The 27988-nt window shown below is 33.7% G+C and overlaps 3 protein-coding genes across 3 annotated transcripts; all 3 read left to right on the forward strand.

Moving 5' to 3' along the window:
- The first annotated feature begins 7 nt into the window (after positions 1-7).
- Positions 8-13421, forward strand: LOC145321716 (RWD domain-containing protein 1). Its single transcript, XM_080163265.1, has 8 exons — positions 8-113; positions 785-853; positions 1664-1731; positions 1946-2029; positions 2500-2623; positions 10149-10243; positions 10602-10705; positions 12763-13421. Exons 1-8 carry the CDS (start codon positions 19-21, stop codon positions 12835-12837), a joined length of 714 nt encoding a protein of 237 aa, XP_080019391.1. The 5' UTR covers positions 8-18; the 3' UTR covers positions 12838-13421.
- On the forward strand, positions 13419-25558 carry LOC145321714 (uncharacterized protein C2orf42 homolog). Its single transcript, XM_080163260.1, has 15 exons — positions 13419-13567; positions 14120-14218; positions 15147-15219; positions 15612-15747; positions 16303-16481; positions 18023-18174; positions 19177-19302; positions 19616-19682; positions 20089-20358; positions 21084-21204; positions 21804-21903; positions 22401-22492; positions 23731-23855; positions 24335-24456; positions 24860-25558. The coding sequence occupies exons 1-15, from the start codon at positions 13458-13460 to the stop codon at positions 24915-24917; spliced, it is 1830 nt and encodes a 609-aa protein (XP_080019386.1). The 5' UTR covers positions 13419-13457; the 3' UTR covers positions 24918-25558.
- LOC145321717 (vesicle transport protein GOT1B-like) lies at positions 25552-27979 on the forward strand. Its single transcript, XM_080163266.1, has 4 exons — positions 25552-25649; positions 25862-25899; positions 26410-26609; positions 27593-27979. Exons 1-4 carry the CDS (start codon positions 25558-25560, stop codon positions 27665-27667), a joined length of 405 nt encoding a protein of 134 aa, XP_080019392.1. The 5' UTR covers positions 25552-25557; the 3' UTR covers positions 27668-27979.
- Positions 27980-27988: the final 9 nt, after the last annotated feature.

Below are 27988 nucleotides of genomic sequence, written 5' to 3' on the forward strand. Positions count from 1 at the left end.
TTTTTTTTTCAGTTAAAAATGTCTGAATTTGCGGATGAACAGAGGGATGAGATAGAGGCATTGGAATCAATATATTCTGAAGAAATTAATTTTCTGGGAGATAGTCCACACTGGTAAATATTTTCATAAAATAGGGAGGGTTTGTCATGGAAAAATTTTAATTATTTTCATTTTTGGGTAAAAGGGATAGTTGCATGAAGTGCATATTTGAAAAATGATTTCAAGCCTAATTTACAAGTATACCATCAAACATATATAATTTTTTATTACAATAAATAATTATATATCACTAAATTAGTCGACATGCTGTTTTTGTGAAAATAAGCCAGCTATATAAATTGCATTGCATATATCACAAAAATACGATTTTCAAGTCTTGATATTTAAAACTACATGGTAGAAAAATTTAAATTCTTTCAAATATTTGCCCTATAAATGTTGTTTAAAATAATGAACAGGAAAAAATATGTAGTTCACTAAATTGAAGTTTAAATACATTTCTTGCAACTACCTACCCCTTTAATCGTCATTTGATTTTAAAAAATGGAGTATTGAGCTTTTTAGCAAGTTTCAAAATTAAATTAATCAAATACTTCGTTACAGTCAAAAAGAAACTAAATCAAGTTAATTGAAGTTAGTTAAATCGTGCATTTGATTTATATAAAAGGACAGGAGGGTAAAAAAAGCTTGTACATACTACTCAAAGTCAGAATTCAAAACTACAACTTTATTTTTAAAATAGAATAGTCATATTATGTTATGTATTTTAAATCTGTTTTTCTAGTTTCACAATTCCCGTGAAAACTGAAGATTATGACGAGGATGAGGGAGAAGGAAGACTAGTCCTGTTCAAGTAAGTTTCATAAGTTGATGTACAATACATCCCAAATGATGATACACAAAATTACCCCTTGCTGTAGATGAAAATTAGTGGTTGAAACATTGAAACGTTAGTGAAATCAATTTAAAAAACGCACCAATTAAAATTCATCATAGTCCCCAAAGTCGTTGAGTTAACAAAAACTTTGGGGACAAGTAAATAAACAGCCCATCGTTCTTCTCTTTCTGTTATTCACCCTCCCCCCCCCCCCTTATTTGTTTTTGTTTCCAAAATAAATATAAAAAATGATTTAAGGGGTGTCGGAATTTTTTCTTTTTTGGGGGTTAGGTGTGTCCCTACCTCCAAGAAAATAGCTTAAAATTATCACAGGACCAGTATGCATGTTCCCTGAATAGTAGACCCCAATCGGTTCAGCGGATACCGAGATCTTAAGCTTCAGACGGAAAGACAGACTGAGGGACATTGTTCTACTTTGTATTATAGATTAAATTGCATTCTCGTTATTTATATTGTTCTAAGGATTTTTTGTGGTTTGTTTTATATAACGAAGCTACTGCCAATATAAATAAAAAAATGTATCAAGAAGAATAGTTGAAAATTGGAATGGTTTAAAAAAAAACAAATAAATGTATAAGTGTAGATGTATATAGATGACAACTACCTGGCCCAAGTGGTGGAGATTGGAAGAGACCCTGTGGCCAGAGTTACATATAGATCACGCCTTCTATACCTATTCTTTTACTTTAATGTTCATTACCTATCCGAAAAGATATCTAATGCAATGTTCTTGTTAAGGTATAATTTTCCTTTTTTATTTTTTAGATTCACATTCACAAAGAAATATCCATCAGAAGAACCTTTGTTAGAAGTTGAAGAGTCAGAAAATATAGGTAAACAAATATGCTTCCTGCAGAAATCTTTTCTAAATGTTTTTCAACGTAAAATGTTCTTTCTTTAACCTGGAGAAATATTGCTGTGCTACATGTGTACACAAATGTGTCCTTGTTAAAGTAAAAAATAACCTTACCTAAATCTCAACTCACCGTGAAGGTTGCGTGATAATATTTTAACATATTGCGACATAACATTGTCCTCATTATTTAGATGACGAGCATTTAGACGAGCTGGTAGCACATTTGAAAGAGCAACTCACAGAGAACCTTGGTATGCCTGTCGTTTTCACAATTGGTAAGTCATTTGCAGTTGTCTAATGAATAGCAAGATATGCTATTAATTTTTACGAAGATAATTCAATACCTAGGTTTTTTTCACATGGTGTCTGTTGAGTACTGATGATTCTCCCCTCTCCTTATTTTTTCCCTTTGCCTAACCCCTGCGGGGCATATACCTGCGGTTTCCTATCTATGTGGGGCTATCCAGTACCCAATACAACCTAAACTGGCCTAAAGAAATAAGCAAACGAAAAACTAATGCACCCCCTCATTTTTCGTTTTTCAAAAATAAAGAGGGGTGGGGGAGGGGTTAAGTGGTCAATATACACTTTGAGGGAACTCACTATTGTTTTGTACATGAAAAAAAATGATTTACTATTTAGTAACCGCAGCTATAGAATGGCTGTGTGATAATAATGATCAAATAAAACGAGATCTAGAGGCAGCTGCCAAGACAATAAAAGACCTTATTTTATTTTATTTTAGTAACCGCAGCTATAGAATGGCTGGGTGATAAGAATGATCAAATAAAGCGAGATATAGAGGCAGCTGCCAAGAAAATAAAAGACCTGGAAGAAGAAGAGGAAAGAAAGAAACTGGAAGGAACAAAGTAAGTTATTGCTACAGTTGACCTTGCCCTGCTGTCACCCAAGAATCTAACATAAATTAAAAATTAAGGGGGGGGGGGGGAGTTTGTACACTTAAATATTACACAGAGGAAATGAAAATTCAGTATCAAATTTTGACCTGGCCGTTTGGGCTGGTTTTTATAGTTATCAACCTAATTCTTTTTGTAAACTCTCTTATATGATTGGATCAACCTGTAAAACTTTGAAAATTGAATTTTGGGACTTTCCTTCTAGGGGCTAGTGGGGCAAAAGACCCCTCCAAACACTAAAATTTACTTATTTTTTAAGATATTGAGCTGATTTTTTAATGGATCCTTTTATTACATAAATGAGTTGTTTAGCCACCCCTTCCCAGCATATACTTTTATCGCATTATTTTAAGAAACATGTCGCATTAATACGTCCTTAATGACACAACTTTTTTATTACTATACAAATGACGTTTCATATTTTTTAAAAAGACGTATTGTGTACCAAAAACACGTCGTTATCTTTAAAAAAACGTCACAAAAAATATAAATAACAATATTTTTAATTTAGTGACATTTTATCTTAAATAACGGCGCATTAAAACGTCAATTTTTTAATTCAAAACGTCAAAAAAAACAAGATGGCCGCCAAACTAACAATATAATTTAATTATTATTTTATTAAATGCTGAAAATGCGGCCTTAACTCTGAAAATACGTCTCTAAAAAGTATAAATAACAAAAATATTAAATGACATATTATTTTAAATATATAATAAGACATATCAAAACGTCATTTTTTTACTGTAAAACGTCAAAAAAAAAACAATATGGCCGCCAAAATTGGTATTTAATGTGTATCAATAAAATATTAGATTTAATATTAAACAATTATTATATTTGATTAAATAAATATTTTTTGAATTAAATCACTAGAATTAATTAATAATTAGAAATTGATTTGAGTTAAATAAAAATGGATTATTTTAATAAAAATTGCAATTAATCTAGATGCTTGAATATGAGAAATGTACACAGGAAAAAAATAAGTCCTCTCTCTTAATCAGGAAACGAGAAAATCTTTTTTATATATTTCTAAATTTCTGCCTTTTATTGCCTAACCAACCGACCAACAGACAAAATATCATGGAACAGATTGGTTAGAAGCCTCTAGGGGCACTGGTAGGAGGGGGAAAAGTTGACCTTATCCCATTTTAAATTTGAGTTTCAAAAGAGTTTTTAAAAATATTTTTTTTTTGGGGGGGGGGAGGGTAGATATACCACACTTTTCTGGGATCTTGCTGCGTCAAGTATCAACTGTTGGGAATATCAAAGGATGACTCCATGCAAAATTTGAGCCGGATCCGGCCAAAACCGGCCGTGAATTTTAAGAAAAACCGGTTTTTTCCGGTTTTTAGGGGGTATCTGTAAATCGATTCAGCTGGAGCAAAACCGGTTAGAGGTACAAAAAATTTTACTTCACATGAAATTTAGCCAATGCAATTGCCTACAAAATTGTACTTCATCATCAACTTGATTGGACAACTCTTTCCCCTCCTAAATGTCCATTAAAACCTCGGAAACGGCAAAAATCGGCAAAAATCACGCCTTCGGCGGCAAATAACGGCTAAACGGTCAGCCGGAGGCGAATGAAACATAAATAAAGAAATGTCTGCCTCAAAAAGTTGTTCATTATCAAAGAGATGCTTGAAGTCTCTAAAACGACTCCTTCCCCTCCTTTAAGGGGAAAAACTGAAAAAACGTGATTTACAAAAGTATGCCCACTTCGTGGGTGTGGGGGGCACTGAACCCGTCACCCCAGGGTCACCAAATATAAAGTCTAGGCGGCCCACAATGCTGAATTTTCACCAAGTGAAAGTCTTGTGTCATTATCTCTTATGAGAAAAAAGTTATTAATTAATTAAAATTTCAAATTGTGATTTTTTGATGGATTTCTTTGATGAAATGACAGGCTGGTCAATTTTTAGGCCATTTTTTGCGGTTTTTGGGCCGTCACGCCCAAACAGTTTGAGATAATCTCACGGGACCTTTTGCCCAACCTAAGTCTGGTTATTTGTGAGGTCTAGGAAAAAAAACAGACTTACACAAAAGATTATAATTATAATCTTTACACAGAAAAATGGCACGAGGTGAGGGTTTGAGGGGGCAAAATGAGCCGACCAGTGATTTTTGACGGCACGCAGCGACGTCGTGCTTCATCCAATCCGGGATTTTTTTTTCTTAGACCTTACAAATAACCAGGCTTAGGTCGGGCAAAAGGTCCCATGAGATTATCTCAAACCGTTTGGGCGTGGCGGGCCGAAAACAGCAAAAAATGGCCTAAAAATTGACCAGCCTGTCATTTCATCAAAGAAATCCATCAAAAAATCACAATTTGAAATTTTAATTAATTAATAACTTTTTTCTCATAAGAGATAATGACACAAGACTTTCACTTGGTGAAAATTCAGCATTGTGGGCCGCCTAGACTTTATATTTGGTGACCCTGGGGTGACGGGTTCAGTGCCCCCCACACCCACGAAGTGGGCATACTTTTGTAAATCACGTTTTTTCAGTTTTTCCCCTTAAAGGAGGGGAAGGAGTCGTTTTAGAGACTTCAAGCATATCTTTGATGTTGAACAACTTTTTGAGGCAGACATTTCTTTATTTATGTTTCATTCGCCTCCGGCTGACCGTTTAGCCGTTATTTGCCGCCGAAGGCGTGATTTTTGCCGATTTTTGCCGTTTCCGAGGTTTTAATGGACATTTAGGAGGGGAAAGAGTTGTCCAATCAAGTTGATGATGAAGTACAATTTTGTAGGCAATTGCATTGGCTAAATTTCATGTGAAGTAAAATTTTTTGTACCTCTAACCGGTTTTGCTCCAGCTGAATCGATTTACAGATACCCCCTAAAAACCGGAAAAAACCGGTTTTTCATAAAATTCACGGCCGGTTTTGGCCGGATCCGGCTCAAATTTTGCATGGAGTCATCCTTTGATATTCCCAACAGTTGATACTTGACGCAGCAAGATCCCAGAAAAGTGTGGTATATCTAGGGGAGGGGGGTGTAGAATCCTCCCAAAAGATAGTTAAAAACCTTCCCAGGACCTATAAGAAGCTTCACTGTAAAGGAGAACAATATCGGTTCAGCGAGATCCTTTGGGACACACAGGTCTCCTTAACAAAACCTTAGATTAAAAAAAATCTCCAAAGAAACGGACAACGGGGCCTTCAAATAGGGTACAGTGGTGGCCAGAATCCGTTGGAGATTAAATCTTAGCTGCTCCTTCTTGCCAGATATTGGAATTTGAAGTTTTGTGGTAAAAATGCCTAAAATTACAAGAATTCCAAGGATATATGCATAAGTGAACACCTTAATCCATCAAATAAAAAGTTTAACATTTGAGGAGTTTATATGTCTCTACATATGTAAACTACACAGTCCCTCCCCATGTAGAAAATTTTAATTCTTGAAAGAAATTATTTAATGAAAAAGGTACATTGTCCAGTTTACAACTTTAAGCTTGAGGCTGTTACCCTGTAACCAGTAGAGATATTTTCAATCCAAGTTTACATATACCTTAAGTAAATTTTTAAAATACTCTCAACACCCCCCCCCCCCCCCTTCAACCCCCCCTTGCAACCCATAAATTTTAGGGGAAAGGGGTTGAGCAAAGTAATAGTATTATGTTTTACTCAAACTACTTGAAGTATTGTGAGAAAAAATTATATGTAAGATTCTGAGGCCCAAAGTTTCTGGAAATATTGTTGACTACCCCCCCCCCCCCCCTCCTAATGAAATCTAATTAGAAGGCGGTGAAGATGCAGTTGAGTTCTTTAGATATCATTAAAGACATATCTAAGCTTTAGTACTTAAACTTTAGTAGGCATCAAAATCTCTTACAAATATTGCTGCACCCAACCCACTCCCCAATGGAAAATACTCGATAATATCCTCTTATAAATTTTTTTTTCAATTTTGAAAATTCAGTAAACCCTCCCCCCCCCCCCCCCCCCCAACAACGAACAACTCTGGTTGCAGCGCTCAGCTCCCTAGCCTGCCTAGCAGCAGCGCTCTGCCCCCTTGCCTGCCTGGCCGCAGCGCTTGGCCCCCTGGCCTGCCTAGCCCAGCGCTTTGCTTCCAAGCCTATAACCTAACCTAACCTAAATTAGTTGTTTGTTGTGGGGGGGGGGGGGATGGCGGGGGGACTCAAATAATCAAAATTGAAAAAAAAGATTCTAAGAAGAGAATACCAAATACTCTTGTGTTACTTTGAAATCACTGAATTATATAAACTTTGGATTTAAGCTTTTTCAGGATATTTGTTACAAATATTGCTGAATCCCCCCCCCCCCCCCCCTCCATCTGTTGGTAATAGTAGCTAGTGGCATAGGTAAATAATATTGTATATTATTTAGAAACCTCTGGAGATATTCAGGGTTAATATTTTAACTTATATAGGCCCATATTTACTTTTATAAATATCTATTCCAACTACAACCCCTCCAATCTAATACACTTATTTTGCTGCACAATCTCCTCCAACCTATTGGACTAATAAAAGAAAAATTGTCAACCCTTTGCTCCTTCCCCAAACATTGAGTAGGTAATACATATAAAGCAATTTGGAAATCTAAAAGCTTTATTCCAAAGTTTGCTTCTTATTGCTATAGTGGTTCCTGAGTAAAACACAGGTGGTGAGGTTGTAAGGAGAGTACCTGGAGGGGGAGGGCAATCAATATTTTTATATTTTTTTATGGGGGTAGAGGAAATTGAGCAGCAATATAATTTTTCTGGATTGGGTTGTTTCAGGTTGGGGAAAGGTCAGCAATATTTGTTCAAGTATGAAGTAATTATGGACCTACTAAAGTTTAAATCCAAAAGCCCTCTATATTTTAAGTAATCTCAAAGTAAATCACAAGGGTATTGCTGTACTCCCTTCTATTACTTAATTGGAGGAAGGGGGGGGGGGAGATTGTAAAGCAATAGGGAGGGAAAGGGAGGTTGGAGGGAGGTTTCAGCAAAATTTGTAAAAGTTACTTTTAACTTACCAAAGCATATCTCAAAGGTTTGCTTTGCTGCTATAATTCTAGTGGTTTCTTAGTAACACACCATAGTATTGCCCTTTCAACTGCAATTCCCCACCCCCCCTTTCTATCTTTACAAAATGTTATGTTTTTGATTTATGAGGGGAGGGGAAGAGGTCAGCAATATTTGTAAAAGTGCTTTGGGTCCCACAACAATACAAATCCAAAAGATTATAGCCTAGTTCACAAAAGACATAGGTCAACCTCTGGAAATTTTAGGTTGACCTAAAGAAGCTTTAGGTTTACCGATTTTATAAAGGTATTTGTTAGTTGTACTTGTTTAGGTTGACCTACAGAATAAATCGGTCAAACTCTAAAAGTTGTTTGTGAACTGGGCATATATAAATCTCTAATAGTTTCTTAAAACACATTGGAATGATATTCTGCCAACCCCCCCCCCCCCCCCCCCAATTATGTTAGGACAAGGGGGGGAGAAGATGGTAAACATAATTTCTAAAAAATTTTAGCCTAAAAACCTTACATAAAATTTTTCCACTATACTTCAATTAGTTTTTGAGAAATACATAATAGTATTACTATGCTCCCCCCCCCCCTCTCCACCCTAAAGTTTGCAGGTTGTGAGAGTATGGGGGGGGGGGGGGCAGAATTACTAAAAGTAACTTAGGCCATATGTAAACTTAAAGTGAAGTTTTTCCTACTGGTTCTAGGGTAACATCCGTTAGGATCAAGTTGTAAATTGGGAAAACCTCACTTATAGTAGTAAAAATTGTTCTGAATGAGGATGAAGTGTGTAGTTTACATATGAAGAGATATCTAAAGTCCTCAAATGTTAAACTCACCCTTTTTATTTGATGAATTAAGGTGTTCACTTTTGCATATATCCTTGGAATTCTTGTAATTTTAGGCATTTTTACCACAAAACTTCAAATTCCAATATCTGGCAAGAAGGAGCAGCTAAGATTTAATCTCCAACGGATTCTGACCACCACTGTACCCTATTTGAAGGCCCCGTTGTCCGTTTCTTTGGAGATTTTTTTAAATCTAAGGTTTTGTTAAGGAGACCTGTGGACAGAAAAAAAACGTTTACTAATTAATATAATAGGATTGATATAAAATAGAACTCTTACCTTTAAAATTATAAAACCAATTGAAATTCACTAAAGTCCCCAAAGTTGTTTAAGCTAACTTCTTACCTCAACATTGTAAAACTTATATTCATGATTTGTCGTCGATTATGATCTCCTTTCGTAATTATGCAACAAGAGAAGGAAAAATGTTTTTTAAATTCATTTAACTCATTCTCTCATCACATTTACGAACGAAGTTCTATTATTGAGTAAATCTTATTCTTCACACACACAAATTAAATTACTCATAAATTGTAATGTTTGTTTGTAGCATAATATTTATATGGGGATCAGCTGTCTTGACATAGTTCAGAATTTGTTTTTGTCTTTTAATAAAAAAAATTTAACTTCAAAAATAAAGATAATAGATTTCTTAATTTTATTTTTATGTAGCAAACTTTTAGTTTTTAAGAAGAAAAAAATATTTAAAAATAGGTAATTATGTCAGAATTTTTTCTGAACTCTTCCTTATTTCCTAAAGTGTCTTGAAAATTATTTAATTAATCAAGATGACACATTACACAATAAGGACGTTTTAATTCCGCATTATTTATTTCATTTACTGCGGCATTAAATGTATTTCTATAACATATATTATTAAATTATTTAATTAATAAAGATGACTTATTACAAAGTAAGGACGTTTTGATTCCACATTATTTATTTTATTTACTGCGGAATTAATATGTAAGTCTACAACATATATTAATATGTGGAAAAAATACAAAATGACGCATTGAAACAACCATAATTTTTATATTTAATCAGGCATTAATTTGTAATTTCTTTTTTTTAGAAAAATAATGGCAAATAAAAAACAGTTAAGGCCATATTAATAAGTCATTTTCTTTAAATACGTCACAAAAAAGACGTATTGAAAATTAACGACATGTCAATGCGACCTTTTTAAAGAAACAAAACCACTTTAGTAGATGCTGGGTATATATTTCATTTTTGCATTTTTATGAGCTTCTAGGCTTAAAACTTATAACATTTGTATTGGGGGGGGGGGGGAGGGGGGTGTTCACCCCAAAAGCCCTTAGAAGAGTAGTGCGTAAATAAAAGCTGTAGTTACTACTAATTTCAGTTATGTGAAAATAGTTTCCAATAAAAAAAAATCATCTCGATATCTTTAAAAATAAGTTCAGTACTTAAAATTTAAGTATTTGTATTTATTCTAACAAACAGTTGTTTAACAGTCATAAATTCAGGACTTGTAATAAAAGTATATCAAAATTATTAGAATTCATAGTTTTTGTTTTAGACTTAATTAAAGCATTTGACAAACAGCAAAATGAAAATGGCGCCTCCTAAAAGTTGCACAATACTTGGAGAAATAAAATAAATTCTTGTTTTTTAGGGTCACAATAGAATCATTTCTGTCCTGGAAAGCTGGATTTGATGAAGAAAGATTGGGAAAGAAGGCAGATGTCATTAAAGGATCTAAGTTAACAGGTTACATTTTCTTTTATATTTTAGATTGTTCACTATCTTCTCCATATTTTTGTACTTTGATTTGTCGTACACCATAAGGTCTTATTTTAGTATGATTGAATATAAGATCCTTCTATCATAGCCAAACGTCCTAAAAGCAACCAATCTGTTGATTGTACTACCTTTTTTTATGAGGTTCAGAATACTTTAATTAGATACGCATGTTAGAACAGCTTTCCTATTATTTCACCTATCTAACATAGCAGCAATGAATACTAGTTATTGATATTTCTTGATCAATAGTCAGACATTCGAACCATTCACCTTCACGACAAAAAGGAATGTGACGCCTTGTACCAAATAAATGTGTCTTATTCAGGTCGAGAACTATTTATGAGAGATAAGTCTCTGAACGACTCTGATATTAAATTTCTTGAGCAAGCTGGAGACACAGCTGTTACAGTGGATGAATCATTATTTGAGGTAAAATATCCTTATACTAAAGTAACAGGATGTGTGTTTGTACCGTAGGATCTCGCTAACCGCAGAACCGATCGGGTTCTCCTTAACAGGGTAGCTTCTCATAGGTCCCGGGAAGGTTTATAACTATTTTGGGGGAGGGTGCCACCACCCTCCCAAGAGAAATCGCCCCTAGAAAAAAATTCCCCCCCCAAAAAAATGGGGGATGAACCACCGAAGCCCCCCCCAAAAAAAATCCCCCCTCATAATTTTTTTTAAAAATTTCTTTTAAAATCTAAAATAATAAATATTCGACTCTCCCCTCCTTTAGTGCCCCTAGAGGCCTTTAGGGGCGTAGCCGCTAGTGATTAAATACTTTAGTGAGTATGTCCCACATCTCAAGTATTCTTTTTCTTCGCAGTTAAATTCAGGGTTGTCGAATTGGGCACTTTTTTTGATATTGGGCGGCCCAATTGCCCAAAAGAGTTTTAGGCGGGTTTTGGGCGCCCAAAAGTGGTTTTGGGCACCCTTTTTGGGCAAATGTCGTAAAAAACATATAAAAAGGATATAAAATAGCCTAAAACCATACCTAGACTTATTATTAGAAATAAAAAAACCTAAAACCATCTCAGGACCTATAAAGGCTCTACTGGAAAGGAGAACCATAACGGTTCAGCAGTTAACGAAATCCTTCTCTAGATACAAAAAAAGCTTACTAATTTATATAGTTAACTAGCGGCTACGGCCCTAGAGGCCTCTAAGGGCACTTGAGGAGGGGAGAGTCAAATTTGATAATCCAATTAGTATATATTAGATTTAAAAAGAAAAAGTAAAAAAAATTGGGGTGGGGGGGAATAATTTTTTTTTTTTTTTGGGGGGGGTTGGGTTTCCTCCCCCCCATTTTTATTTTTAGTTTTAAAAAAAATTTTAAAAAGTTTTGGGGGGAGTGTAATTTTTTTCTAGGGGCGATTTCTCATAGGAGGGTGGTGGTACCCTCCCCTAAAATAGTTATAAACCTTCCCAGAACCTATAAGAAGCTACCCTGTTAAGGAGAACCCGATCGGTTCAGCGGTTAGCGAGATCCTTCGGTACAAACACACAAACAAACAAACAGACACACATACTGTTACTTTTGTAAAAGGATATCACCCAAAAAATAGGCCCACCCCCCCTCTTTTTAACCCCCTCCCCTTTTTCTCTCCCCCTAAATGGGGGGTGCCCAAAACTGCCCAAAAGGACCTTATATTGGGCGGCCCAAAACCGCCTGCCCAAAACTGCCCGCCCAAAAGCGCCCGCCCAAAATGACAACCCTGCAGTTAATTAAAACTGGTGCTTTCCCTCAAAGTACCAAGCTTGCACAGTACCACATTCCCTTACTTTGAAATAGATTGAAGTATTTTTCCTATGCTTAACCCCTACAGGTGGACCTATACCTACGGTGACCTAACCCTTTGGGACCCTTGGCTACTTTGTACCCAATATAACCTAATAGGACTAAAAATAATATATAAAAAAACACAAAAATCTATACCCTCTTTTCCCTTATTTTCAATTTATTTCAAAATTGGGTTTTAGGGTTCATGTGCTCGACTGGGCAATTTTGAGGGAAACCTCCTTAAAACCTTTTATCTTTATCCAAATGTGTTTGTACATAACAATCAAACTTATTGATTGCACGATCTTTATTGGCAAGTTAGCACAATGTACAATAAATTAGCATACCATCAATTCAAATATACTAGAGGATACTTTAGTAAGATAGAATGCTTTATTAAAGTCAAAAAAAAATTACTATTTATCTGGATGACCCTGCTAGGTTTGCTGGCATCCTGTCCCGCCAGGTTTGCTGGCATCCTGGGCCCGCCAGGTTGGAGATATTCAAAAAATTCCAACTCAAAGTTATGTGTCATACCCATATTTGAAAAGTCACTTAGTTTTGGCTCTTTATCTTTCACACAGAGAAAATGAGATAGAAAAAAACGGACCGTTGAGGATTAATCAGGTATAGTTGTAACTTGTGTCTGTTTAATACTAAGGCACATCCCAAGCTTACCTGAAAATTCATGCGCCTGATATTTCAGGATCTCGAGGATCTTGACCTGGAGGAGGACAGTGAAGAGGATCCTGACTGGAAGCCTGGAGATGATTCAGATTAATAATTTCCCACTGTGAAGCACCTTATTAAAATAGACTTGATTATTCCATTGTGATAAATTCAATGTTACTCCTCTGTTCATTAAAGAGTAGGGAGGGATTTTTCATCTGAAGAAATATTATTTTGCCTCGCAACTTTTCTGCTACTCTATAACATTAGGCACCTACGCTTTTATGTAATCAAGAAATATATAAAAAGTAACTAATATTTTTGAATAGTGGAAAGGTTTAAGGAATTCAGATAAAATTTTCTTTCTTGATTAAAGGGACCTTTTTAATTTTTGTTGTTTAAAAAACGTCATTTCTTGGGAAATTTTCGAGTGGGTGGGGATAGGTCAGTCCTGGTGATATTTTTTCAACTCAAAGTGTTCCAATCTACAAACATATTGTATTAACAAGTTGATATTGCTTTTTATTTTTTTATTGAAATAAATATTATTTAAACATAAATATCATGTATGTTTTATTTTGAATAAGAATTTTTAACTTAAAATGACAATTTTAAAGCTTGTTTATCTTATGAATATGAATTTTTTACTACCAGGGCCATAAAAAGACTATTTTTTACTCTTGTTTCAGAATAAAAGAATAATGCATTAAGATAGTAGCTTCGCTACTAAAAATGGAGAATCCAGGAGCGGGGCCTCCAGAGACTCTTAGTTGGGACATAGGTCGTCCAACCATGAGAGGGGTCAAGAAGTGCCCAAAATGTGGCACATTTAATGGCACTAGGTTTGTACCTATAGAAAAGTAATGCGTCATAACATTTAATAACTTTTTTTTGAAGCATGATATATCTACTGGACTTGTTTGAATTTGTATTCATTAAAAACTTCTTAATGGTACTGGCAATGGGCTGGATTTAGGGGTTTGTTCCTTTAACTCACTCTACAAACTAAGTAATACATCCTTTGTAATACGTTTACTTCTGTGTCTTTTACTGAACTTTGGTAATCAAAATTGACTTGTATCATTCGGTCTACTATTTTGCTTGCGATTAATATTATCCTTAAATAAAAGTAGCAGGATGTTTGTCTCGCTATCCGCTGGACCAATATGGTTCTTCTTTACAATGAATCTTCTCATAGAATCTGGAAAGTTTTTAACTTTTTGAGGAGTCTATCCTCCTAAGAAAAAATTAAGGACTCTCCACCCTCAAATAAAAAATAAACAACTTAACCAAAATCATAATGTAACGCGAAGGGTCCCCCTCCCGACTTCCCCCAGGTGCCCCTAGAGGTCTCTAATAGCCGCAAGAATATAGTACATTTTACTTTTTTTCAGAGGATTTTCTTGCAAGAATAAAAGTTGTCGGATGGTGTTTAGATCCGCACAGGATCAGAAGAAATGCCAAGAAGCCGGGGATGCATGCAAACTTTATACAGGAACGATATGGCATAATGATATTTAAATATCATAATAAGATAGCTAGAGACAGAGTCAAGGGTATATATTTTCCAACCAAGTTGTGTTTCTTTGTGCCCCAATCCTTCCAGGGAACGGGGAGTTATCACCCCTGAGTAGAGTCAGTTTCTATCTGCATGGCCATTTAGATTTTATAATTTTTATACTTATTCGGAAAGCTTTAAATTAGTCCTAGGGAGTCTTTAGGTAGGTATTTAGTTAACCGTTCCAGATTAAGGGGGGGGGGAGTTCTGACACTTTTGCGTAAACAGTGATTATAGGCTTTGTCTTTGGACTGAGAGGATAGGTTATTAGGGATAAAATCATTCTTATATGATGAATTTCCCCCAGATTTAAGATTTTTTGGATAGGCCTCCAGGTTCCGGAGCTCCAGGCCTCCAGGTGGTCTCTGTACAGGTAAAAATTAAAAATAAGATTTTTTTTGAAGAGTTAGAAGTTAACTTATAAAACAAAATATACTTCTTTTTGATTGTTATTCACATATTTGAAGAAAAAACATACATATTTTGTCTCATAAGCTGACATCTACCTAACTCTTAAAAAAAAAAAATTTCATTTTTACCTGTAGAGAGACAACCTGGAGCTCCGGAACCTGGAGGCCTATCCAAAAAATCTTAAATCTGGGGGAAATTCATCATATAAGAATGATTTTATCCCTAATAATCTATCCTCTCAGTCCAAAGACAAAGCCTATAATCACTGTTTACGCAAAAGTGTCAGAACTTCCCCCCCTCCTTATAACGGAATAGAATAAAAAACTACCTACCAATTTTGGTTGTGTTTTAGTTCAATCTTGAATACCTAGAGGTTTTAACAATCGCTTCAATCAATTAAAATTTTAGGTAGGTACCTATTTCAAAATTATGTCATATTGATATAAACATGTAGGAACTGACATGCAAATTTATAGTGTCCGCCTGGCTAAAGAAAAGGGTCCAGATTATAGAGGATTTGTCTTGGTAAGTTAAACATTCTGTTATAGATGTACAATAACCCTAGAAATATATATTACCTAGTAAAAAGGAATCCTTTAAGATTTTATTAAAGATACATTTTGAAGGTAGTCAAAATAAAAAGAATACTTTTACAAAGTGATTTTAGAGTACCTACTTAAAACAAAAAATGTGTGATCGTAGAAACAACAGTTTGAGGAAAAATGTAAATACCTATTATTTTCTTAAGTAAAAAGATTTATGTTTAGCCAAAAAGCTAATTAAAAGATACCTACCTAGGTAAATATTTAACAAAAGAATTTAAATTCAGCAATCAGCATAATGATATTTTGATAACTTCATGTTAGAAAATTATTCTTTAAGTTCATATTATCCTCATGGAAGTATCCCATTTTCAGTTACCTATAGTGGAAGGTATGGATCCAGGTACACGGCTGGAGGGTGAGGCTGCCCTGCTGGTAGAATCTGCCAGCCGCTGCTATGTAGAACAATGTCCCAGGGCTCAAATTAAAGAATTTGTTGAGGTTAACCTAGGTATGTATCATAACTTATGTTTATTAAGTAGGTACCTACGTAAAAATATGAGTGAGAGTATAATTTTTGTTGCTTTCACAAACAAATAGCATATCGTGCATTCTAACCCGACCTAAAGTAATATCAAACAAACGAAAAATAAACCTCCCACCTTATTTTAAAGTTATTCAAAATATGGGGGGTTTCAGTGCTCAACAATGTACTTTTGGTAAAAGCGCCCAATTATTTGTAGCGCAGTTAATAGGAACATTATATTTTACAAAGAAGTAAGGGTATATTGTTTAAAGCTTAAGATCTTAATAACTAATGCGCCGATTGAGTTCTCTTTTTTTTATGTAAGCTTCACATAGCTAAGTGCTGGCTTTAGGTCATTCTATTTTCAGTTTTAAGTCTTGGGTGGCTTTTAGGCTACTTTCTATCCAATAGAGGCTAGGGTCATAGTCAATGTATTATATACCTTTAAAAATTAAGATATTATTTATTAATAAGAATGCTTTATAATAAGAAGATGCATTTTACTACCTATGGGATGTAAAGCATAATTTAAATATTAAGGAGAGGGATGTTCCCACATAAGAAGCTGTCTATCCACAGAAGGAGTGAGTCTCTCCTCCCCTGTCATACTCCGACACTCCGCTATGAATGATCTAGAGATAAGGAGCGAGTTTAAACATGATGTGTACAGCTTTGCTGAACACATTTCTGGCCCTCTGGTCCAGAGGGTCAATAAACAGGTAAATTGTACTTCATATATTTTCTGATAAATTTGATTAAAATCAACAAGGTATGTATTATAAACTACATTGGACTAATCATGATCAAAATTTCTTAAGTGCATGTTAATAATGCAAGCTTTAAGTTTGCCCTTATGGTCATTTTGACTCTGACAAAACATTTGGAGAACTTCTGAACAATCCTTTTCGGCTCTATCCCTTTTACTGAAGAATATAATAATTTATAAAAGAATATAATTTTCTTTGTTTGTACTTTTATTTGGCTAGGAATCAGTAACAACAATCGGACATTAAATAATATTATCCCCAAAAGTTAAAGGGATAGTTGCACGAAGTGCATTTAAAATAAAATAGTGAACTGTAAGTTTTTCTATTTTAAATGACGTAGTAATGCATAATATAAAGTTATTGAATAAAATTAAAAGATTTGACCAGGAATTTTCCTCAAAAGATGAGGTTTTCATTTATATTTTCAACTTCGTTACATGTTATATATGGCGAAAACTTTTTTGTCAAAAATACAACTTTAGATAGCATTTACTAGTTAATATAACTTCAAACTTTTTATACAACAAAATACACATAACAAAGAATGACCAATAAAATATATATATAGTATAGTACTTAGAGTAGTGAACTTTTATATGTCTTAGTAGAATATATTAGGCATTGGATAGATATGATTATGTAATAAAGAATTTTAACATTGACCTGACAATATCTAAAAAAGTTATAGTGATTTGTCACACAAATTACACGAGAATGGTCTATTTTTTTCCTGATATGTAAACTCAAAACACCATTTTAGAGAATGATTTGCCGCATATTTTACAAGAGTTATAAAAAATTTAACAGAGGTTACTTAAAAAACTTGCCCCAATATATATGTTGTATGGTTAGTTGGTATTTCCGCATGAAATAATGTGTATATCGTAAGTAAACCGGACGGTTTTCTCCATTTTTTTTAAAGTATCTATAGAAAACCTGTCCTAGAAGAACCGGACGTTATTTTTTATGTTATAAGTAACTTGCCCTAAGGGGAACCCCTGTTAAATTTTTTTATGACTCTTGTGAAATATGTGGCAAATCATTCTCTAATACTAGTGTTTTGGGTATACATATTAGGAAAAAAAATAGACCATTCTCATGTAATTTATGTGGCAAATCACTTTAACACATAATCGTATCATAATCTATCCAATGCCTAATATATTCTACTAAGACATATAAAAGTTCACTGCTCTAAGTACCTTAACCTTTTAAATACACTTCGTGCAACTATCCCTTTGTTATCCTATAACTTTGGGGTCTTAAATGAATATCGATCGGGTTGACTGTGTTAAAACTTTTAAATCAACAATTTTAGTCTAACTAAGGGTATAACTGTACATTATTTTGGAAAAATATAGATTTACTTTTACCCATTTTTTAATATCCTGTATGAGTTAAGCTATTATTTCAAATCTATGTCCTAAAAACTTTCTTTCTTATTCACTTTATAAAAAAAATATTAAAGATGGATATTTATTTTAATTGTTTAGGTGTTTGTTGTACAATGTGAGGCAGATGTAAAGCATCCTCTTGGTTACCTACACCTGGCATTCATTGAACAGAAAGTCCGAGAGAAACCTGGCAGTGAACAAAGATTTTTCTGTACCTGTGACACTTTCAGAGGACTTAATAAACATTCCAGGTATGGTTTGAATATTAGAATAGGAGAGACAAAGGTTTTTTCTGAACCTGTGACACTTCTAAAGGACTTACCATTATTCCAGGTATGTTTCAAACATTAGAACAGGACTAGCAACGATTTTTTTATACCTGTGAGTCGTGACACTTTCAGAGGTCTTAACAAGCATTTTAGGTATATTTTTAACATTAGAACCTTAGACAAAGATTCTTCTGTACTTTGGACACTTTTAGGGGTCTTAACAAGCATTTCAGGTAGGTTTTAAACATTAGAACAGCACAGGCAAAGATATTTCTGTTTTTCTTTCTATACTTTTAGAGTTCTTAATAAACATTCCAGGTATTTTTCAAATATTAGAATGGGACTAGCAACGATTTTTTTTATACCTGTGACACTTTTAGAGGTCTTAACAAGCATTCCAGGTATGTTTCAAACATTAGAACAGGACTAGCAACGATTTCTTTTATACCTGTGACACTTTTAGAGGACTTAACAAACATTCCAGGTATTATTTAAACACTTGGAACAGGGCAAAAGTTTTGTTTGTACCTTTGACACTTTCAGAGGACTGAACACACATTCTAGGTAGGTTTTTAACATTAGAACAGGACTGACAAAGATTTTTCTGTACCTATGACTCTTTCAGATCTCTTAAATCATGTTTCAAATAGCAGAATAGTACAGAGAAAGATTTTTCTATATCTGTGACTCTTTTAGAGGACTTAACAAACATTCCAGGTTTTCGCGGTTTATTTTTCTACAGTTTCTCAAGATGATAATAAAATAATCTCGATTGTATGCATCCTCTTATGATTTTGTCAGGTTTCTATTTAAAAATTTTGAAGCTGACTTAAATCCTAAAAAATTATCTGAAGGTAAATAAGCACTTGAAGCACTAAACCACGTTTTTTACATTCAGACAAATAGAATGAGGAAAGCTTAGCTTTAGAAGAAATATTCTTCATTTTATAGGGTTTTCAATCTATTTCATGAAATATTTTCCAGGTATTATACCCAATGGAGTGTGGATTTACGATGTTCATCTCCAGAGTGGATGTTACGGCGCTGTATCCATTATTACGCCTGTTTATGTGCCTTTGCCAGCGATAAGAAGCTCAAAGAAGAATTCAAGTAAGACAATTTCTGTACGTGTAGGCATGCAAAACAAGGAAAATATGTCCATAATAAGCAAAGCAATGATAAGTCATTTTAAAAAATTTTACGAACTGAGAAAGTTATTTTGGCAGGTTTTGTCAAGAAAATATCTTAATATATTATAACATTTGATTTTTGGAATATGAAATTTAGCTTACCCTTAGAATTGTAACTTTTAAAATCAAACAACATCCAAGTAGTTTATAGTCATTTTATGCAATTGTTGTTTTAAAAACGTCAGACTTGCCCTATTTGCAAGTAGCTTCGCTATTAACAATAATTTTTTTAGGGTTTATCTTGAGCTAGATGCCATGTTACTGAACCAAAGTCCTGTTACGCTCAACAAAGATTTACAAGTAATGTTTTTTTTAGAGACAGGATGTGCACTTTAGGATTTAACAAATCCACCACTTATTTCTATAACCATCTGCAAAGCAAAAAGCAGAATTTCACATACAAGATTTGGATCATGTTTAAAAACACAGACATACTCAAACCCGTCACCTTCCTGCAGAAAGGGACATAGGACTAGCTGTAAATTATACTCAATACTCATCTCCAAAGTTTTATAAACATTCATTTCATTAGTTGGTTTAAAAACTTTTTGTTACTTTTAAAAATGAAAGTTGTTCAATCTAGCAGTATCTAAACCTTTCCTCCAATGTTTTTTTTGTCTTATTATTCCATTGTCTTATACCTTATGATGATAAGATCCCTGGCTTCCTGGCAAAAGGTCATTCCTAAAGACATTATTCTATTTAGGTCGAAGTTGAATCTGTGCTTGACATGTACGGGAACCCCTCAAACCAAACACAACAAATTCAAATCCGGGTGGAAACATCCGATGGACTTCAAACCATAACCGTACCTGCTACCACCAACACAAGCATAAAGACTGATAATATTGTTAATAATGCTATTCAAGTGACGTCGCCCATAGTATCGTTGACTGGATTAAAACGTAAACTTGAGCCTGGCACTGAAGTTGTTGAAATGAAACATGAATCTTTGATATCAACAACATCACCTCCGGTAAGACTTAAGGGGGGGGGGGGCGAAAGTGACACTTTTTTAAACCAAAACTAAAAGTCAACTAAGGAACTCAACTAAAAAAAGAGTTAGAGGTCTGAGATTTTGCATGGCAGTTGCTTTATAGGGGTAAAATATGGAACTGTGAAGAAACGGCGGCGCAACCGCCGAAAACCGCCGTTTCCCGCCGAAATTTTTTTTGCCTTTTCTCGGCGGTTTTCAGCGGTTGCGCCGCCGTTTCTTCACAGTTCCATATTGTACCCCTATAAAGCAACTGCCATGCAAAATGTCAAACCTGTAACTCTTTTTTTAGTTGAGTTCCTTTGACTTTTAGTTTTGGTTTCAAACAGTGTCACTTTCGCCCCCCCCCCCCCCCTTTGTAGTAGGGAAGGGCTGTTTATTACACTGGTCCCCAATATTTTCCTATTTGTTGGATTGACAAATTTGAGGACCATAATAAACTTTATTGGTTCTTTAAGTTGAGTGTCCAAACGTTTCAACCACTAATTGTAATCTACAAAAGGGGTAATTTTGTGTATCATCATTGGACATGTACATTGTACATCAATTTATTGGCCATTTTCTTATCCCTTTAGAGTGATCCCTAAATTTGTTGGGTTCCCCTTATTGTATTGGGATGAGAAAAACCCCTAATCTCCATTAAAAAGGAAAAGAAAGTAGTAAAAAAATGTTTTGATATTCTTTTAGTTATGCCTATTCTTATTAAGTGTAATTTGAAGCATGAAATTGGGCAACCCTGTCTTGGGTTCCAGACATGGTTGGCCAGTATTACTGAGAGAATTAACCAAACTATGCATTACCAATTTCCTGGCAACCCTGAACCTCTAGGTAAATTTTTTTTCCATTTTGGAATTGAAACTGATTAAAATCCGCTAAATTAAAACTAGTTCTGAACCATACCGCAGAAAAAAACAATGTTTCGCACCTATACATGATTTTCCAAAATTTTGCTTGGGCAGGCAACTTATTCGTAAAAAGTAAAAGTATGATACGATGCTATGCATAACTGTTACAAAGTTGTTTGAATTTATGTAAAATAACAACTATCAGACAGTCAAGCCTTTGATTGCACTGCTTCTGTTTCTAAGTCTCAATAGTGATTAATTAACAAGTTTGGCTTTTATCGTTCAATTTTTTTCTGGCTCTTTTTTTTCCAATTTTGACATCTGTATGGCATAGTAGCATAGCAATCAAAACCTAGATAACGTCTTTAGTTATGACGGAATGTGGCCAGGGCTAAGAATAGAGCACTTCCCCTCCTTATATGAAATAAATTAGGGGAAAAATCACGAAACCTATACGTGTTTTTTCAGCTGTCGTTGGGGGGCAACACATCGTAAAATTTGCCCCCAAATATTATTTTAGATTTATTTTGCTTGTTGGTTATACCATATTCCTGGAAGATGCACAAAATTGTCCTTGTTTAGTTTTCACAGCACCTGAAGCATTTTTCGAAGTGTTGCGAGACAGAATATCCCTGGGAGGAAGAAAGAAACGGCTGCCTAACAGTGTAGTAGCATTTGTCAGGTATGATTGCTGTTTTAGGGAATTTAAAGTGTAAAACAATGGACGATAAATTGATGCTCGAACCCCTTCATTAGATAAAATGAATTTGTGGATAAGATTAGAACCGCAAGTTTAATTTTACTAATAAAAAATTAGTAAATTTTATAAAAGTTAAATGGACTCAATTGGTCTATTTTATTTTTGATAAAGCTTTCTATTGGTAGTTTTTTTTTTTTTTGGGGGGGGGGGGTTGGATGTTAACCTCTAACGAGAATCGTATTATAGACAGCTTTTCATTTTTACATTTAAATGAAAAATTATGAGATTAAAACCAATTTTGTTGGCCCCAAGGGACCGAAGACCCGGTCTAACAAAACTGGTATTAATTTTATGATTGTTATTTAATATTCGTGGAAAATATTCTGTAATACGATTCTATACAGTGTGGCTGAAAACCGGTTCTAATCTAGCGGATATTAATCGGTTTAGAAGCCATACTGGAAAATATTTACTTGTAGACGAGATAGTTTACCAACTGGAACCTTTACGAAGTATACCTGGAACATTACAAATATCAGACATGTCCAGCAAATTTTTGATACACCATTAGGTAAGGTTTTTGTAGTAAAGCAACTATAAAGGTCTAAAGTCTTCTTTGGTAGGGCTTCGTAGTAAATGTCACCTTTTTACCTGCCCCAAAAATATCATAAAGATTTATCTCGCTTGTTGACTCTACCTTATTCATGAGTATATTTTAATTGGACATTACTCTAACTAAGCTTTATTTTCCCCCAAATACCTTCCTTAAGATTTTGCTACTTTATGGCTATTTTTAAAAGCCCCTTAACCTTAATCTCTGAAAAAATATAGTAATTTTTTTTTGTTAACTATCAAATAGAGATAATTAGATGGGTAAGAGTTAAATAGTTTTACCATTATCTTAGCATTGAACAATTAATGCAACCTAATTGGTTCTAAGATTTGTCAGCTTGCACTTTTTATAAAATAGAGATTTTGCACGTTTTTGTTATTTATTTTAGTAATCAATACCCAAAATAGGATTAAAAGGGGACTATCCACGAACGATAGCAAGTGATTCTAAGCACCTTCCAGCATTGATCCATAGTATTTTTTTAGTGAATATACTAGGTTTAAGTTTAAAATTTGGTTTATCGACTAAAAAGTTAGGTTTCACCATGGTTTTATATGAAAAAAAATTTGAAATATTAAGGATAATTTGGTGCAATATTATCAAATGTTTTGATGAGTTCAAACAGTTGTTTAAAAGCTTAATGAAAAAGTATAGGTATTATTTTGATTAAAAATGTATAGGCATTTTTTAAAAAAGGGTTGGTAACTTGTAATATTGTAAACAGTTTAATTAATGTTTTTTTTGCAATTTACAGCATTTGATGCTTTTCTGCCATGTTATTTTATTTGTCCTTTGAACTCAACAAAGCGTTTGTTGATATTGCATCAAAAAATGCTTTACATTTCAAAGTTTATTTCATATAAAACCATGGTGAAATCTAACTTTTTAGTCGATAAACTAAATTTTAAACATAAACCTAGTATATTCACTAAAAAATACTATGGATCAATGCTGGAAGGTGCTTAGAATCACTTGCTATCGTTCGTGGATAGTCCCCTTTTTAGTCGATAAACCAAGTAATAAACATAAACCGATTATATTCACTAAAAAAATACTATGGATCAATGCTGGAAGGGGCTTAGAATCACTTGCTCTTGTTTGTGGATAGTTTCCTTTAGCTTTTAGGGTGTAGACATTTATACTTTTTAAAAGTCAATCATTAGTTCCTAGAGGTTATATAAATCATTTAATTTTAGTTCCCTTGGTAATAGAGAGAGTATTTGTAGCTAACAAGGACGGCAGTTATTCGCCGGCACCCAGTAACCAAGAAAATAATTCAATCCACAAATATAGCAAACTTCCAGGCAAACTAAGAATAAAGGTAAATTGTTTTTCTTGAAATCATCGTCATCAGTATTATTTCTTTTTAAGTAGACGTAGAGCATAGGTCTCGCAAAAGGAATTTTAAATTTTCTTTGGAAACTGTACGTTGTGAGGCATCGTTGAGAGATAAGATTTTCTACCTATATTCATAATGCATATTCGGATTTTTTTTGCGTGCACTATTGAGAGGGATCCAAAGGGATAAGCCAATGGCCAATAAATGATGTACAATGTACTGTACATTCCCAGTGACGATTCACAAAATTACCCCTTCTGTAGATTAAAAATAGTGGTTTAAACGCTTGAAAATCCAATAAAGTCCCCAAAAATGTTAAGCCAACGAATAGGAAAACTTAATTATAAAACTTTGGGGACTAGTGTAATTAAAAGTCCACCCCCCCTCCCCCTCTTTCTTTGACTATTGGTTTAAAAGGAGCATAACTGTTAGATCTGTTAAATAATTTTTCTATTCTTAAGGCTCATGAGTTGAAGACGTTCTTGCGGGTGGGTGCCAGTGCCCTGGAACCCGAGGGGAACCAAACCTTTGACATCCAGTGGATTCCAGATATTCTACCAACAGTCAATATGGGAGAGCTAAGGTACACAATAAGACAAACTTTAAATTTAGTCTGGTTTGGTTTTAGACCATTTTTAGGGGTATTTAAAACAATCGAAATTTTTTAAATTATGATACCTAATTACTAAAAAAAATATTTAAGAGAAAACTAAGGCCAATTTTTTATCTGAAGAGAAACTTCTTTATTTAAAATCTAATAGTCCTTCAATAATAGAACACAGACCGCGACGGTGACTCGTTTTCGGGGTTCGAATTTTGGCCCAACACCTCGTCGTAACTAAAGACACACATAATTGTTCTTGCTGCTACTTTGTCAGTAGAGGAAATGCCTTGGCCTAAAACAGGCGCAGCTGAATGACATGTACAATATAAACCTAAAGTCAAAGATAGTCATATAAAATATATTTATATTTTTTCTGTTTTAGGATAAAATTAAGTTACGGGCATTCTTGGAATGGAATTCTGGATGTTTCAAAACTATAACTCAAATATAAACTGTATGATTTTAAAATTACAGAGTGTCCCAATAAATCTGGCCAGTTAAGAATTCTTATTTTTAGCTGGGTTTGTCTTTTATGAACTACCTATTCTAATGGTGATAAATCCTCAAAAAACACATAAATTTTAATAACAACAAATCATTTGGGACACCCTGCAAAGTTAAACATTCCATGTTCATAAGTTATTACAAGTAATAGTAATCTATATAAGTATCTTTAATTGTAAATATTTTTCAAACGGAATATCTGTGATAATGAATTATACAAGCATTATTTAAGTTTAAGAATTGGAAATGATTTTTAGAACTTGTGTTTTCGTTAATATTTGAGGACTTCTCATAATTTAAAGTTTTGACCTAGAACATTAAATAGCAAGGTTTTTTAAGGCTGCAAATATTATTTTTAACTCTTAAAATTGTATTGCAGTACATTAGAGGATTTTAATCTAAAGAAAAACTAGTTGGTCAGTTGAGAAAAATCGTGTTTTGGCTTTAGTTAAACTGAAGTGTTATTTGTTTCGCAAAATACAAAAGAAAGAGACAAAATTTAGTTTTTCTTTCGATGAAATATTCCTTCTTTTCTAAGGGTATTTTTGAGTTTTTGTTATTTTTCAGACCTAAAAAATGGAAATAACGACTGGACAGAAACTAGGGGTGGGATTTGGATCTTTTGGAATATTTTTCATCCTGCTTGGAGTTCTTCTGCTTTTTGACAAAGGAAAGTTTGCATTTGAGCCTTGGGATGGTTTTATGCTATTTTCATGCCAATTTCATACTTAAACCTTAGAATACAGTGCACTTGATGCTAGATATAACTTAGAATATTAAAGAAAAACTGAGTTTAACAAATGATATAGAAATGCGAAAAGGCACACACACATTAAAATCCTTTCTGAAAATTGGAAAAATGCAAACTAATATAAAAATCAGGACTGCTAGCAATTGGAAATCTTTTTTGCTTAGCAGGTAGTATTGTTTTTTTTTTAATATGCAAATCTTAATCTATAATGCTTAATGTCACCTATCCTATCTGTTTTTATCCAAAGTTGGTTTTTTGATAAATTTTTAGGACCTCCATATAATTCTCTTAAATCTTTGTTATTGCAGGGAGGGAGAGGACATTTGACTGTAAAATGTATTGGTCTTTAAAGTTTTTCAAACACGTTTTTTTTATTTATTAGCTAAACTTCTTTAGGGACTAGCATTTATTCTGGATGGAATATTTATAACTAGGGATGGCAATCCGTCAAATTTTTGGATTCGGATTCTTACAAGAATCCGTCCAAAAAAATGGCGGATTCTCCGCGGATTCCGAATTCTTATTTCAAGACTTAGGACGCTAATTTTAGCCTACAAATTAAGAATCCGAATCCGCTATTAAAAAACGGATACCGGATTCGGATACGGATTGCCAACGCTATTTATAACTAACAGAGTCTCAACTTTCCACCAATAACTTTTATTACTTAATTTAAGGACTTAGCTGTTGCATGGGACTTGAGAAAACTTTTGCATTTTTTGTTCAACCTGAAAGAAAATTAGGCAGCGCAGCTTTTCTCGGAGGAATCCTTGTCCTCCTTGCGGGCTATCCGTTCATTGGTATGATCATAGAGGCGTATGGTTTTGTCAAGCTCTTTGGAGGACTTATTCCTATGGCTATTTCTTTTTTTAGACAGGTACTGATTTTGCTTGTTATTTTTTTTTAAATTTGACCAAGAATACCTAATGTTGTACATAAGTAGCGAATAATTAACAAGCTATAAAAAAAAATATTATAGACTAGAAAATAACAGTGAACTTCAATGCAGTAACTAATAAAGTAGAAAATCTCATTTCAAAGTTTAAGGGTAAAATTGGTAACTATAGGTAGAAATAACTATTCTGTGAGCTATTTGAAATTATAGATTTTAAGTATGATTTTGATACCTTGATTACGATATATTGACACAGATCTCCATTTTTTTATTATTTGGGTTATTAGTTAGTTATCTTTAGGGAGGGAATGGATATTAGTACCAAAAGTTTAATAGACATGTTCTTTCATTGGTTGGTTAAAATTAAAGCGACCAAACTTTCTAATTTTAAATTTCAATCTACAGATAGGGTAATCTTTCTTATCATTAAGGATTTTCATTAAGGTTTTTTTTTTAATGCAACCATCTCGTAATCAGTGAGCAAATGGCACTTAGAATTCTAATTTCCATCTGAAATTTTGCATGAGTAATCCTTGATAGGTCTATTACACGAAACCTATCTCCACATAATACTCTTTTCCACTCCAAAACGCTTTCAAACGGTTCTAGACGGTATCTGTTCGTACTAGAAGTTTTAAAAATGGTTATTGCTATCATTTAACATGAATTGAACCAAAAATATGTTTTAGAAAGTTGATTAATGATTGATGATGGATTTACCCTGAAAATAGGCAAAAAAAACGGCTAAACGGCTGAGCCGCCAGCCGTTACTTTTCCAACTTTTTGTTTGATTTAGGGAAATTAGACCTACCAAGGATCACTCATGCAAAAGTTCAGAACGAAATTCGAATTCTAAGTGCCATTTGCTCAATGATTACGTGATGGTTGCATTTAACCCCCCCCCCCCCCCCTTATTATCCAATGTCCTATCCCTTAAGACCTCTGATTATTTGTATTATTTTTAGGTTCCTGTCATTAGCTTGCTCCTTGCGCTGCCTGGAATTTCAGAATTTTGTGATTCTATTACAAACAAATCATGATTCAAATAGATCAGCTAAATAATTGTTATTAAAAGCAATGTTTTATTACATTTAAGAATTCAATTGCTTGTACTCTTTTACGGGACTGTGAGACATTATTTAATATGGTCAAAATTTAAAACTGTGATTTTTTATGACTTTACTTACACATTTCGTAGATATTAAAACATGACAAAACAATATATGTATAATTGGCCTAGCTTCTCTTTTATGGATGTTTTCATTCTTGTTAAATGTTTTAAAAGTATTTTTAAGAAGAATTTTTTATACATATGTATTTTTTATTTTTAAATAAATTTACTTGCTATTTAAGAGTTTTAT

This window comes from Acartia tonsa, chromosome 6, assembly GCF_053477335.1.
Source record: "Acartia tonsa isolate MP-2025a chromosome 6, ASM5347733v1, whole genome shotgun sequence".
Taxonomy (NCBI): Eukaryota; Metazoa; Arthropoda; class Copepoda; order Calanoida; family Acartiidae; genus Acartia; species Acartia tonsa.